This window comes from Phocoena phocoena, chromosome 4, assembly GCF_963924675.1.
Source record: "Phocoena phocoena chromosome 4, mPhoPho1.1, whole genome shotgun sequence".
Taxonomy (NCBI): Eukaryota; Metazoa; Chordata; class Mammalia; order Artiodactyla; family Phocoenidae; genus Phocoena; species Phocoena phocoena.
In genome coordinates, this window is record NC_089222.1 from 80,318,165 (window position 1) to 80,333,948 (window position 15,784).

The following is a 15,784-nucleotide window of genomic DNA, read 5'->3' on the forward strand; positions in this document are numbered from 1 at the left end:
CTTTTTTTAGAAAGGTCTCTATTTTCTTCTGGCTTGCATTGTTTCTGCTAAGTCAGCTGTCATTCTTATTGTTGGCTGTATAAAATGTGTCCCTTTGTTTTGGGAAAGATTTTCCCTTTATCAGTGGCTTTTATTAGTTGATTGTGACTTGTTGTGTTATTTTCTTTATTTATACTGCCTAGGTTTCACTGAGATTTTCATCAAATTTGGAAAAATGTTGACCACTATTTCTTCAAACAGTTTTTCTACATCTTTCCCCCCATTACCCTACTCAGACTCCAAACATACATACATATGTTTTTCCAGCCATTTTACCTCCATGCTTCAGCTTTGGTAGTTTCTATTTTTTGTTTTTCTTTTGTTTTTTAAAGTTCACTGATTGTCTTCTGTGGTGTTAGACCTCCAGGGAAGTTTTCATTTCATGTGTCATACTTTTCAACTGTACAATTACTGTGTTGTTTTTTTTTTTAATCCTCCATGTGTCTCCTCATTATAATAGCTGTCTTATAGTCCTTATTTGTCAATTGTGTCATCTCTGTCATTTTTGGATCTGTACCTGTTGACCAGTTTTTCCCCCCTCTTCTTTTTGGATCATATTTACCTTTTTCTTTAAAGAGTATTTTGTCAGTTAGTTTTCTAGTTATTTACTCTAGAGAGCAATTCTAGTATCAGTTACTTAATAATGACTAGAAGGAGAAGTCCATGATAATTTTTTTTTTAAATAATGCAAGCCTTTGCCTGACATTCCAAATTTATTGAACTACTGATGCCAGGTTATGCAGAATTGTACTATGTTATATAAGGCTTTTAGTTTACATTAGACCACCTTAAAGTAGTTATGGCTCCCTGCTAGGTGTGCACAATATTTATACCCAAAGCAATTCCATAACAATGGTTTCTGTAACTTAGGCCTTGAGATTAAAAATTCTGAGCAATAGAATTACTTACAATGTGCACATCCATGGGACTTGCCCATCATTTAACATTCCAATCTAAATTCTACATGTGTGAAACAATCACTTACATACAAAAGGTACTAAACTTATATGTTTGGTATTGCAGATATGCTTAAGCATGAGTAAGCATGGGATTTACAGTGAAAATCTACAGCTAAAGGAGCCTGAAAGTGATTTATCAAGATTGCTCAATTATTAAAAGAATTTTTACAAAACTTTATAAAATAAGTTTGAGATTTGTTACACTTTTTGATCTTGTTTAGCCAAATTGATACCTGTATTTATTCATATTATTCTTCTGTTGCCTAAAATCTATAATCCATAAACATTTCAAGATATTCCTTTTATTAAATTGATATAGTTAGATTTTACCATGATATAGGTAGATTTTATTTAAATCATGTTTTTTTTTAAGTTGTCAAGAAAAGTCCAACTTTTTTGTTTAACTTTTAACTATAGCCTTGTGATCTTATAAAATCTAAATATATTCCACATGACTCCAAAGAATTCAGGTTTTAGTTTATCGTGTAACCAATGGAGTTTAAGAAAGTGATTTTTTAAAATTATTATTACTTTTAAAATAAATTTATTTAATTTTGGCTGTGTTGGGTCTTTGTTGCTGCACGTGGGCTTTCTCTAGTTGCGGTGAGCAGGGGCTACTCTTTGTTGCAATGGGAGTGCTTTTCATCGTGGTGGCTTCTCTTGTTGTGGAGCACGGGCTCTAGGCACACGGACTTCAGTAGTTGTGGCTTGTGGGCTCTAGAGCACAGGCTCAGTAGTTGTGACGCTTGAGCTTCGTTGCTCCACGGCACGTGGGATCTTCCCGGACCAGGGATCCAACCCATGTCCCCTGCATTGGCAGGTGGATTCTTAACCACTGTGCCACAGGGAAGTCCCTTTAAATTATTTTTTAGAAACCTTTTCTTGTTCCTGCCCTTAATATTAGGTAGACCATTTTAGGGAGTCAACTACACGTGCATTGAATCCCATATTTATTATTGGCAGACTGTAACTCTGAGAAGTCTGTTTACCTCAGTGAACCTTAGGTTTCTCTTAAGTGTGAAATGGGGTAATAGAGTATCTGTAAAGTTTAAACGAGAAAAGAAAATTAATATACCTAGCACAGAGCTCTTAATACTGGTTACTCGGTAAACATTTCTTCTTTTTGTTCTCCCACTTCCCTCACTGATGTACCTTTTAAAAGGAGAACTTATGTATGCTGTCTTTACTTGCTCATTTCAGATGATTATAGTCTGCTTGCTCTTCTCACGACTAACCTCACCAAGGTCAGAAAGGAAGTCTTCATGGCCAGCATCAGTGAACACCTTTTGGGCTTTGTTTTACCTGGGCTCATTGTGTCAGATACCCACCTCTCAGTCCTTTAAATGTTCACTTTCCTTGTCCTCCATGGTATCATCGTCTGTAGGACCTGTTCCAATCTCTTAGGCTTCTGTCTCAACCTTTTTAAATTTCCCTTTTTCCATATATTTGTGTCTTTTGAGTCCCCATCTTTAGCACTCTTCTTCTTCAATCTGCGTTGCCTCTTACTCTCACAACCACCTAGCGTTTGTGCATCAGGTACTACCAAAGCTGTTTTTCCATCCTCAAGCTCACCTCTAAATGATATACTTGTATCCACCACTTGGTGGAGAACTCCTCCAGGTTCTTCTTGAATATCTTAAATACTGTTTTCTCCTCCAGCTCTATTCCTTCATGCTTAATAGCATCAAAATTTTTCACAGCTACCAACATTAAAAACTGAAATTGTTTGTCCTCCAACCAAGTCAATAAACAGATTCTTTCATACCATCTCCTAAAATTGGTTTGCCACTGATGAGATTTAAATATTTTTTTTTAAGATTTGTCTTTCTTATGTTAGTTTGTTTGTTTAATATTTATTTGGCTGCGCCAGGTCTTATTTGCGGCACGCAGGATCTTTAGTTGCGGCATAAGGGATCTAGTTCCCTGACCAGGGATTGAACCCTGCATTGGGAATGTGGAGTCTTAACCACTGGACCACCAGGGAAGTCCCAAGATTTAAATTATGTTCTAGCTCTGCTTCTGATTAGTTCTGACCTCTGAAAAGTTGTTCTTTCTGGGCTTCAGTTTTTCTTATCTCTAAAAATGTTTAGACTAGATTCGAGGTCAGCAACTAGGGCCAGGGACCAAATTAAGTCTGCTGCCTATTTATTTATGGCTGCTTTGTGCTACAGTAGTAGAGCTGACTAGTGACAGAGGCTGTATGGCCCACAAAGCCTAAGTTAATTTACTCTCTGGCCCTTTAAAAAAAGTTTGCTAATCCCTGGACTAGTGGATCTCCCATCTACTTTTTATCTCTGTTAGCCAGCCTGGGCAGAGTGTGCTTTCAAGATTTAAAAGTGAGAAGAAAAAGAATAGAAAAATTATTATAGTAGTTGAATATTTGGCAAGAGAAATTAAACATAGAACAGACTGTGACATTGGAATTTCGCTTTCCCCATCTAATGGCCTTAGTGATTCAAGGTCATGTGGCAGTAACAAAGGAGTAAGGAGATCTCTATTGCCACTTTGTGGTAACATGCTAGTTCATTTGCTTAATTGCTTTTAAATAATTGATAGTGAATATGTCAATGATTCCATTTACTAGTTAGTAATTAAGTTTCTTAAAAGTCACAAATATCCACATTTTGAAGGTAAAGAACACAGTTAAACTGACCACTAATCAGAAGTGTAATTAAGAATCTTTTTTATATCATAACTATTCATCAAAGCAGATTATTTCCCGTTGTGATAAAAGATTTTTTTCCACATCCATGCACCTGGTGTATATCGAAGGAGAATTCTAGGTATGTAAAAAATGTTTAGATGAAAATGCCAGAAATATTGAACCTTAGTTAATTATATGTATGCTGACATGTACTAGTGTCTGCAACTGACTTTCAAATGTATCAAAAAATAAGGTGGATCGATATATGGATTGAGGGGTGGAAATGTGATGAAACAAATATAGTAAAATATTAATCATAGAATCGAGGTAGTATAGACGAGGGCATTTTCACTATTTAAGAAAAGATGCAACTTTCTCATGTTTGAAATTTTTCATGTATAAAATTTTGGATAAATGTTTAGATCTAAGTGGCTGTGAGACACTAATCCCTGGACTAGTGGATTTAGGGAGAATATGAGAGTGACTATACATATGCACACATATAGTATATCTTCTTGCTTTCACATAAAATAAATTATTAAAATTTGTATGTTAAGCAAACCTTTTGTACATGTCATAAGTTTCTTAGCTGTTTTAGTGTATATTTCACAGATTTTCTTCCCCTGGGAATATTCATAGGCTATAATAAAAACATAAGAATTGAAACTTCAAAGAGCATCCTGCCTTTTAATTATACAGTGTGTAAATATGGGACAGTCAGCCAAATGGCTGATAAGTTCATATGATCTGTGTTCATACAGTAAAAAAATGTATTTACTAGTGGGTAGCATACAACACTCATTTCTTTTGGCATTCTTACCAGCTTGTAGGGAGTTAGGAACCATGCCTTGTGTTAACAAAGTATTGAATAAATACAGGGAGACTGCGCAAAAAATACCCACTGATTTAAGAGTGGGCATTTCTTAAGTGTCATTTTGTTTATTGTGAAACGTATCATAATGCAAAAATATATTAAGTTTAAAGCATAATAATGAAGTGGATATCCATGTAAGTACCACTCATATTAAGAATTAGAATTAGAAGAACTACTTAATGCCCATCCCACTCACAGTCCCTCCTCCTACATCCTTTCTAGTAAGCTAAATAATCTATACTTGATTTTTCTAATGAATAGTCCCATGCTTTTGATTTAGTTTTACTATGTAAACTAAAATATAGTTTAGTGTTACCTGTTTTAAACTTTATATAAGGCAGTTATACTATATGTATTCATTATTGAGTGAAAACTCACCGCTGCATGAGATTCATCCATGAGGTATGTGTAGCTCTAGTTCATTTATTTTCATTGCTAGTTATTATATCATTGTAAGACTATACCACAATTTAATTTATTTATTCTACTTTTGGATTTTTGTTTTTGCCTGCAATATTATATTATTGCAGATTACATATATATATATTACAGACTACATATATATATATTACAGACTATATATATATGTGTATATATACATATAAAGAGATTCTCTAGTTAGAGTATATGCCTTAAAATGGAATTAGTGGGTTGTAAAATCATTAAAGGTATGCATTTCATTTTTTAAATTATTTATTTATTTGCCTGCATTGGGTCTTAGTTGTGGCACACGGGATCTTCGTTGTGGCATGTGGGATCTTTTGTTGTGGCACGTGGGCTTCTCTCTAGTTGTGGCACTTGGGCTCCGGAGTGCGTGAGCTCTGCAGTAGTTTGTGGCACGTGGGCTTAGTTGCCCCGCGGCATGTGGGATCCTAGTTCCCTGACCAGGGATCGAACCTGCATCCCCTGCATTGGGAGGTGGATTCTTTACCACTGGACCACCAGGGAAGTCCCTGAAGGTATGCATTTTAAATGCTCACGTTTTTTCAAGTCATTGCTGTTGTTTTTCTTTAGAACTTAAAAAAATCCAGTGGAGTTGCATTTAGGAGGTAGAATTATCGATAAGTTCATTCTCCCTTCTTTTTCACTCTTTTCCCTTTTTCCCAGTACATGTTATACATGTACACCCTTCATCGAGGGTCTAATTTAGAATATAAGTGCTTGCTTTATTATTTAAAAATAAAAACTTTTATTTTTCATATTTTAAGTATGGATAGCTCCTGACTTTTAAATATCTGCTAGTTACAACTACAAAGATCAGAGATTTCCCTTCTCAATACACCTTGCTTCTCTCTGTAAAGCTGGAATTCTACTACAAGAAGGAAAGGAAGTTTATAAATATTTATCACCTCTAAAAATTTCCTAGTACCTCTTTGTAATATTTGCCTCCAGCTCCTCATAACCATGGATCTTCTTTCTGTCACTGTAGGCAGAAAATGTTCTAGAATTCCATATGAATTAAATTATACGGTACAGTAGGTACTTTTTTCTTCTGCTTTTGCTCAGTATAATTATTCATCCATGTTTTTATTATTATTACTGAGTAGTATTGCATTGTATTAATATACCACTATTTGTTCATTCACCGTGTTGTGGACATTTGAGTTATTTCCACTTTCTGGCAGTGGCAAGAAAGATGCTATGCACATTAGTGTACAAGTCTTTGTATGGACATATGCTTTTAATTATCTTGGGTAACTACCTAGGAGAGGGAATGATGAGTATAACTTTTTTACAATTCCACCAGCACTGGATGAGAGTTTCACTTGCTCTACATTCTCAACAAGACTTTGTATACATAGTCCTTTTAATTTTAGCCGCCTTAGTAGGTAGTATCTTGTAGTTTTAGTTAGCATTTCCCTAATGATCAGTGATATTGAGCGTCATTTAATGTGCTTATTTGCCATCTCTGTGTCTTCTGTGAAGTATCTGGTCATATCTTTTGCCCATTTTTATTGTGTTGTCTTTCTGTTTTTGAATTATAAGAGTCCTTGTATATTCGAGATACAAGTCCTTTGAATATGTTTTGCAAATGTTTTCTCTCAGTCTGTCTTACCTTTTGTTTTCTTAAGAGTGTCTTTTGAAGAATAAAACTTAAAATTTTGATTAAGTTGTGCAAGTTTTAATGAAGTCTACAGAAGTAGAAACAACAAAAAAAACCCTGAAATTCTTACTTTGCCGTGATTATTCGCCACAAATCAAGTATTTATCATTACATTCTACTCCTTCTGCACAACTATCCTTGAATTGTAAATGGCTTAACATTTTATTTTAACAAACTTGTTTTATATCAGGCCCTAGAGTTATAGAGATGGGCAATAAATGTCATCTTACTTCAAAGTACTCATTTTAGTATTTAGTGTTTCTTCCCCATCATCTACTTTGTGCACTCAGGTCCATATACTTTCCTTTGTCTGGTGCCTAATACAGCTCTGGAGGCAATGAAGTACTTGATATATTTTCATCTTGTATTATAGTTATACTTTTTCCCACACACAAATAAGTAAGTTTATCATAACAGGAAATCTCTTGTTCTTTGTATCCTTCATATACCATAGTGTAGTTCCTAGTACACAGAGACACTCACTTAATATTCAGTGATTGAATGGAATTATTGATGACCATGTTTGACTAAGATCCTCCTAAATATCAACAGTTTATTAATAATAAAACCTTTGGCTAACTTTACTAAATGAATAAAAGATACTCTCATTTCAGATGCCATCATTGCAATAGATTGTTTTTCTAGACAGAACGAGGATGCCTGATTTTTACTTGAATATTTTTGAGTGATCTTTCTTTTACAAGCCTGATTTAACATTACTATTATCATAAATGTCTGTATACGGTAGTATAGCATGGGTTCTGTAGTCAGTTAGAAATTAAAGTCTTTTTATAAAGTCTGTTCTATTTAATGAGCTGTGTATTTTATAACTTTGGAATTCCTTTTTCCAGTAAAACCAGTACATTAAGACATAAAGACTATATTTGTAAGTACATAGAAAAATACGGCAATAACTTGCTTTCTTTATCTAGGTCCTGGGGACACCAACAAGGGAGCAAATTAGAGAAATGAACCCAAACTACACAGAATTCAAATTCCCTCAAATTAAGGCACATCCTTGGACTAAGGTGAGTCAAAAGAGTTTTTTAAAAAGCACATTAACCAGTAGTTAACTAGAAGTTGGATTTCTCTTTGTTCTTAAAGTAAACTATTTCGAGACTAGATGGCTGCCAGAGTACAAAGTACAATAGCACTTCTGCACGTAAAGATAATTAGATAGCTGTACTTCAGTGTTTCATTGACCATATAGTTTCATCCCCACTGACTTCCTATAGAAAGTTTTTCGCCTGGGTTTTTATTTGTAGGATCAGGACAGTACATATACATAGCATTCAAATAAAGAATTTCATTAGGAGCAGGATCTTATATATAAATTTTGACTACTTAAAATTCAGAAGTAATTTCTTTACATAGTTAGAAGTGTTTATTATTAGTTCAGTATCATATAACATATGAAAATATACATTTTATATATATATTTTTTAACTGTTAATATATAGACCATATTATAGATGATATTTTGTGTTCTTTTGTTTACTTTCCTATTGGTGTTTTGGGAGCAGGAATAAAATGAAGATTTGATCATACTAGTAGTATACATTGAAAGCAATTAATATGTCAACAGCGTGTCACTAGCCGTTGGAAAAGCCTAACCGCAACATTTAGACGGAGCCAATTCTAAGAGCCATAAGTACTGATTTATGAGAAGACTTATAGAAGACTATATTTTTGCTTTGATACTTAATTGAATAATATAGAGAGATTTTATTATGAAGTTGTTTTCATGTCAGTTTGATTTGTGAGATTGTATGCAGAGGGAAAAGAAAAAAATCTCAATAGAGTTTATAGCTAGAGTGAATCTCTCATTTTATAGATTCTGAAACTCTGGCTAAACATGTCAAATGACTTATCCAAGATTTCATAGGTGGCTGTGACAAAGCCAGGATTAAGCTTCTTCTCGTGTGTGTGTGTGTGTGTGTGTGTGTGTGTGTGTGTGTGTTTAATGCCTGGTCTTTTAAACTTCTAGTTATGTGCTATGCATGCATCGCCCTTCCCAATTTACTTACATTTCATTATATATTTTGTGGGTTGGAAGTTTTCAGCTTTTTAATATGTATTTCAAGCAGAGACTTTGTATATTTAAAAATGTATATATATAACATGTTTTGATCATTGACAAGTTCATTTAATTGGTTATAGATCTTTTATAATAAGAGGTGAAGTAATTTAGGGCTAGGTAAAATAATTTACATTTTTAGATTAAAAGTAGGTCTCTTTCTATAAGTTGTATTATGATTCAAGTTACTTTCCTTCGAGTTAATCACTATCTTCACTTCCCTTCACTTCTCTTCACCTCTCTTCACTTCAGAAAATCCTCTTATTACTTATTATTTAGAATCAAAGACCTCAGTAATATTTTAGTGCCAGAGCTATAGGTTGTAGCTTTCACTGACTAAGATGTTGCCCTCTCCCCCACCCTCTTTTTAAGTTTACAATAAACACTAAATATTCTGAGGTAAATCATTCTTTGGTCTTTGTACTTCAAGTTTATTTTGAATCTGGGTCAGAAGATATTTAGGGTCTCTCACTCATTCTAAACTCAGAGAATCCTAAGTGGCCTGTTTGGATTTAGAAGCTGAGTTACAGTTTGAATCCAGCAAAGTTACTCCAAGTTAAAGTGTTTGTAACAAGTGATTTCAACCACGTTAAAGAGAAACAAAAAGCAAAGAGAATTCTGTGTATTGAATTAATACAGGGAAATATTCCAAAATGCTAATAGTAGTTAGGGTAAGAAGAGTGTAGGTGATTTTCTTTTCTTTGTTCTGCATTTCTGTATTTCCATATTTTATTTAATAAGCATGTTATTTTTAGGAAGAAAGAAAAGTAAAATTCTTTTTGGTTGAATCTAATCTAAGCATTCATCACATGTATAGAGTTTCTGACCAATATAATGCTGGAACAAGGTCATGAGATCTTATTTAGTAGTCCTTGTCCTCAATTTTTTTTTTTTTAAATCAAGACTGACACCAGTATTAGTATGTGTCATATTCTCCATTTTTTTCCCCTGGATTATATCTCTTCAAGTATTAGCTGGGATGGTATGTGGGGAATGATTTATTATAATTACCGTGCAGGCAATTGAAGATTTGTGGTGAATTTGCATGCTTTACCTTTTGCCTTTTGGATTCTTTTGCCTTTGTGGATTCCTGATGTTTCTGTATCTTATACTAATGCTTTTCAAACTTGAATAATCTATACAAAGCCCTTTACGTGTTTGTTTTATTTAGGCTTCCGTTCCTGTACCATGTGTAGAATAATAACTCAATTCTCCCACCTATTTTGTCTCTTCAAACTCTTGTGAACTCTTCATTCATATATGTAACATAATTGGGTTCTCACTTGGTACAAATGCATTTATTATGTAATAGTACACTTACGTTAATTTCTTAATAGTGCACACCATTAGGTTGCTGTTATTGTGGGTGTAAACACAAAACCAAATTCAGACATAGAAATTCCATGGCACTACTCTGTCATCCAGGTGATCCAGAATATATTGATTTTTAAAAGTAGATTATTATTGGGGCTTCCCTGGTGGCGCAGTGGTTGAGAGTCCGCCTGCTGATGCAGGGGACACGGGTTCGTGCCCCGGTCTGGGAAGATCCCACATGCCGCGGAGCAGCTGGGCCTGTGAGCCATGGCCGCTGAGCCTGTGCGTCCGGAGCCTGTGCGTCCGGAGCCTGTGCACCGCAACGGGAGAGGCCACAACAGTGAGAGGCCTGCGTACCGCAAAAAAAAAAAAAGTAGATTATTATCAACATAATAATACAAAATTTTAAATTTCTAGAGGTAACTCAGTCCCCTCTCCCCTGCCTTGTGATAGTGAACACCAACTTGAGAAATGATCTCTTATGCTAGGCAGCCAATGGAGTTATTTTTTTTAAACATACAAAATGTTCTCTCAAGAGAAGAGCTTTTTGCCTTTGGAGGGCAGGTAAACGGGAGTCTGGAAACAAAACCTGCTTTGCCTCTATTGAGGTCTTCTGTTAAAACCCACTTTAGCCCCATTTCCTGAAGCTGTGAGCATGTAAACCCTCCTTTCCTATGCGGCAGTGTAGTACAACTATATCCCCAGATCTGGGAGCTCTTGTTCTCAAAAAATGTGGGCAGATAAAAAGATCAAGGGAGAAAATGTCTACCATGGAAACATTGAGGTGAGGGTATTAAGATGTGTAAGAAAGATAGCAAACAGAAGAACAAAACAATGAAATAATCCTAGTGTGATATATAGCAGGAATCTTGAGAATTTAGAAATCCAATAAGATGGCCTTGACTATTACTTAATAGCCATAACAACCTAATTCATTGGATAAGCATTTGAGGCTTAAGTTGGAAAGGCAATATGTTCTAATGTTTTGAAACAGGGACCAATATTGAGAGTGAGGATGGGGAGGATAAATACCTCCCCACTGGTGTATGGTGTACACTTAAAAGAATAAAAGCCAGATGGGAAGCAAAAGGAAGTGATAATAAAAGTAAATTGAAAAAAAAAAGGAAAAAAAAATAAATTGAGAATTAAACAGAGATGGAGATTGGTTGGAAGAAGAGAAGAAGCTGAAATATTCTGCATTTGGTACATGGAGATTTAGTCAAATGACAGTTCTTTTAGGTATGAAGTAATGATCTAGTTTAAGCACTTCTCCCATTCTTTGTGCTTAAAATTTTTTTTGTTTTTGTCTTTTTTGTTTTGTTTTGGTAAGATAGCAATTAGCTGTTGTGTCCTTTTGAAAACAAAGTATACATATAAAGGATTATTTCATTTTAGTTCAGAGTAAATGTAAAGATTGTACCTCTAGTGTAGTTCTGTGATTTGTCCTCTCTATCTCCACTGCCCTGACTTTAGTTTAGCCCATCATCGTATCATAGAATTGTTAAAACTACATCCTAAGTTCCCTCCTTCATATCTTTCACATCCTCATTGCTGTCAAAGTCAGCTTTCTTAAAAGCACATGTGATACTGTCACTCCTATTTAAAATTCTTCTGATTCCTCATTGCCTTTAGGAAAATTTGACATACTATACACATAAAGACAAGAGTGATCATGTGTCCCAATTTATGCTTGTCCAGTGAAATTATTAATGCCACGTTCCTTCACACTCTTCACTGTCCTAGTTTGGGTGACAGATTATCCAGTCCCTCTGCTCCTAATCATTTCTGCTTTTTCTTTCCAGAAAAACAAGAGATTTAGTTCTTTGTCCTGCTCTTAACCTTTTCTGAGGCATCTAGTCCATTAAACCCAGTCTTTCCCAAGTGCTCCAACTCCTTCACCCTTAAATGCATACAGTTAAGAAATGAATTTAAAAGCTTAGTGTCTAGTTAGGGTAGATTAAGGGTTTCTAATAAGGTTACATTGTAATAGTTATATAAATTTCTTCCCAATTTTGAGTAACGTTTTGTTTAAAGTTAAAACAAGTATTCCCCTTTATCCCAGTAATAAGTAATCCTGTGAGGTCAGTTAGATAACACAGATGTCTATATTCTTTCAGAGTAATGAAATTCATAAATGATGTATCTGGTTAGTAGAAGGAAGTAGATTAGAATCCCAAGGGCCTTGGTCTCTTTCTGTTGACCTATTGCTGTTTAATATGTTAGCTACATATGACAGTGTTGTCCTCACTTTGAAGGGATCATGCAGTCATGCTGAATTTTTTTGGTCTAATCAAACTGTTCTCCTAATGGTTCCCCAGAGAAGTCACATTCGTTTCTACCACTTCCTAGTGGACACTTAGAACATTCTTTTTTTCTCTGCTTACCAAGTCTTGACCTTCTGTTAAGACCTCAAATCTCACTTCTCCCATGAAACGTTTTCTAATTATCCAAATTCTACATGATTATTCCCACCACATAACTCCTGTAGTACCTATCAATTCATACCATGTGTATTATAGCAGTTTCTAATTTCTCTTTTGTAATGGTAGTAATAAAATGAATATCTATTCCCTCAAAATGTTTGTTGCTGAGTTTTTGGCATACATGAGTATGTATGCCAAAACTTAATATTAAGTATTAAGTTTACTTAATACTTGATTGTCTTTAGGGTATGTGAGGACCTTGGATCATTGGTTAAGTATCCTAGAAAGCCTTATCTACAAAAATCAATCCTTACATACTTGATTTCTTAGAACACAGTCCACATGCTGTGAAATGAATGAATACTAGTGTTTCCAGCTAGCTAATAGAGTAAGCAGAAAATTGAGGTCATTTCAGCCATCAAGGACTCAGACCAGATGAACTGCTTATTATATGTATTATTCTCTATGCTTAAAGCTAAACCAAAAAGCCCCACTATAATATTTTTTAAAAGACTTTTCTTCATAATGTTGGTTTTTATTCCCTGAACCTTTGAATACAAGATTTTTCACTTGGTAAACTTACCTGTTCTAACTACAGTTTTACATGTTACCAAAAATGTCTTCAGAGGGTCTTAGTGCAAAACAAAAATTGCTGTCAAACTTTTTTTTTTTGCAAGTCCACTCTACCTTTTCTGGTCTGTCTGCCTTGTTTTGCTCACATGTATTTCAGAAAGCATAAAACTGTGTTGGGGATTTCTATTGGTTCCTAAGTCTGCCACTTGTCTGTTTTGTTCTATTGCTTAGGTAATCAATTTGTTTATTATTACTCAACCCCATCTGCATGCTGACCTCAACTAGTACATTATCAATTATCTCATAAATATACTACGTTCTCTACTGAATTTTCTACCTACATCACCCATTTTCGTATGTGAATAGACTTCCTCACTTTTCTGTTTATACTGGCTTTACCCCTATTTCTTTGGAAACTTGCACATTAAAATCCAGCTACTAGTGTGGCTAGTCCATATGTGGGAAGAATAATATAAAAAAGAAAGAATGCTAAGACATAAGTTTCAAGATCACTTGTGGGGAGCAGAGGATAGGGTTGAGGGTGGATTGAAAAAGAAGGCAAAAATCTGTTTCTGACTTAATCATTTGTTCTTTAAAACACTTATCTCCTATGTAATCAGTGCTGTGCTGGCTACCATAAAGGATGCAAAAGAACTAAAATATATAGTCCTCCTCTTTGAAAAACTTAGAGATGATATAACTGACTCAGTTGAAGCAAGTATTGAATAATATATAACCATATACTTGATTATGTACTATTAGTATTCAAAGTTGTTTCACATACTATAGGTATTATAGGGAAGAGTTCCAGCATGGGTGGTGGAGGGGAAAAGGAAGCCTCCTTTAAGGGTGATAGAAGGGCTAAGGGGAATGAGGGTGGGTACTTTTGAAGGAGGATTTAGATTTGCTTAGGTGTCACTAAAGTTAGGAATTGCTGTAGTTTAGGGGTATATCCCTTAAGATAAGGAGGTGTGGATGAAAAGAAAATATTATATTCTTAGGAAGATCAAGCTGACTATAGTAACCATTTTATGAACAATGAAAGATTAAATTGGATAAGTGGACATTTGGTAATTCACACTTCTATAGTATAGTACTATTTTATCAGTAAATGAGATCAGAGGGAGAAATTTCATTTCATAGTTAAATGCTGATATCAATACACATATGATGTTCCTTATGTGTATTAGAGCTCAGGAAAGCTCCATAAGCCTTTTAATTAGTGCAGCTGAAATGTATTGAATGCTGGCTCTGCTGTGTCTAAGGAAAGGATGTTTTTGTTTCTTATGAATTATGTACTGCACATGAGCACTTCAGTAGACTTAAGTTCTTTTCTTAATTAACTTGATTAATTAGCATAATTAACTAGTCAACAAATCCATGGCATTGTCTCACTTTTAGTCCTGTATTTAAGGCTTACAAATTGCAAATAATTTTATATATTAGGGTTGCTCTTCAGGAATGTTCATGGTGTATTATCAGTTTTTAGCATTGGATGCTTGTGTATTTTGTGTATGACCAGAGAACAGTGTCGTCTGTATTGTACATTTATCACAATGAAAACTTGGGAGGAGTAGCTGTTCGAAACAGGCACAGTACTTGTTTTGCATTCTACTTAGATTAATTAACATTGCTCATAGGCATTCTTACATTGCTCTGGTTGGCTGTTTAATACAGTGGAATTGTTGAAAGCTGATGCTGTGAGAATCAACCATAGGCCTTGATGTGGTATATATGACCATTTATAAATGATAATTTTAAGGGGCTTATGATTCAGTCATAACAGTTAGCTCCAGGTTGAAATTTGATGTTTGATGGCAAAAGTCTATTCTAGGACATGTAAAGGAGAAAATTACCTCCGTCCTTTCTGAGTTATCCAAATACAAATTTATTTTGAGTAATTCTTCTGTTAAGGACTCATTTGCATTTGTTCAGTACCACAGATAATTTATTTTGGAAAAAAATGAATTTTTTTCTCTCAGTTTCTTCTATAGACTAGTATTTGTGATGAGAGTTTGTTTCAATTTAAGAAAATGAGTTGCTGCACAGGTGAGGTAGTATTTGAATCACTTAAAAGTTCATGTCAGTGTTTTGGTTCTTTTCAGTTTTTCCTTTCTCTTTTGTTTTCTTTCCTTCTTTTGTTTATTTATTTTTTGCTTTGTTCTGTTTTGTTTTATTTATTTATTTTTGGTTTTAGTTTTTACAGGGGGTGTTTTGGGCTCTTCATGGCCTTGCTGACATTCTTGGCTGGCCATATTTAGTCTGCGCACTAATTATTAGTTGGCCCAGTTGAGTCTTACTTTGTGCTCTCAGTTTTTTTAGTCTGGTTTTCTACTTTTGTCCACCTGGTTGTGTTTTAAGTTCATGAGAGATTTTTATCCTGATGGGCCGGATTTTAATCCGTGTACTAAATTTTAGTCTGCAGACTAAAAATAATCCGCGGATTATTTATTTTTGCAAAATATTTAATTCCCCCACTGGAAACTATCCTAAAAGAATGTTAAATTCTCTTAGAATAGCCAAGGGAATTCACAGCTACTGGTGAGGTCTGCCATTTTTTGTTCTCAATACCTAGACATAATAGACCCTACTACCTCCCTTTTGCATAATTGGCTCCGTTGTGCCTAGGTGTTGGTGTACATTACTATGCATGTCACCTATAACTGTGACTGTCCCTTAGTTGTATTGTTCATTGTATATATTTTTGTTTAGCTTTTGGTGGGTGAATTGGGCATATTTGCAGATGGAACTGTGTTGAATTTGTAGTGCTCAAAGAT

General features: G+C 34.6%; 1 protein-coding gene across 6 annotated transcripts in view; it reads left to right on the forward strand.

Annotated features, from left to right (window-relative positions):
- GSK3B (glycogen synthase kinase 3 beta) overlaps window positions 1-15,784 on the forward strand; it is a 196,857-nt gene that overhangs the window by 148,021 nt on the left and 33,052 nt on the right. For all 6 annotated transcript variants that reach the window (XM_065876537.1, XM_065876539.1, XM_065876538.1 and 3 more), the window contains exon 8: window positions 7,553-7,648. In XM_065876537.1, coding sequence (XP_065732609.1) covers window positions 7,553-7,648 — 96 coding nt within the window. The remainder of the gene's footprint in view (window positions 1-7,552; window positions 7,649-15,784) is intronic.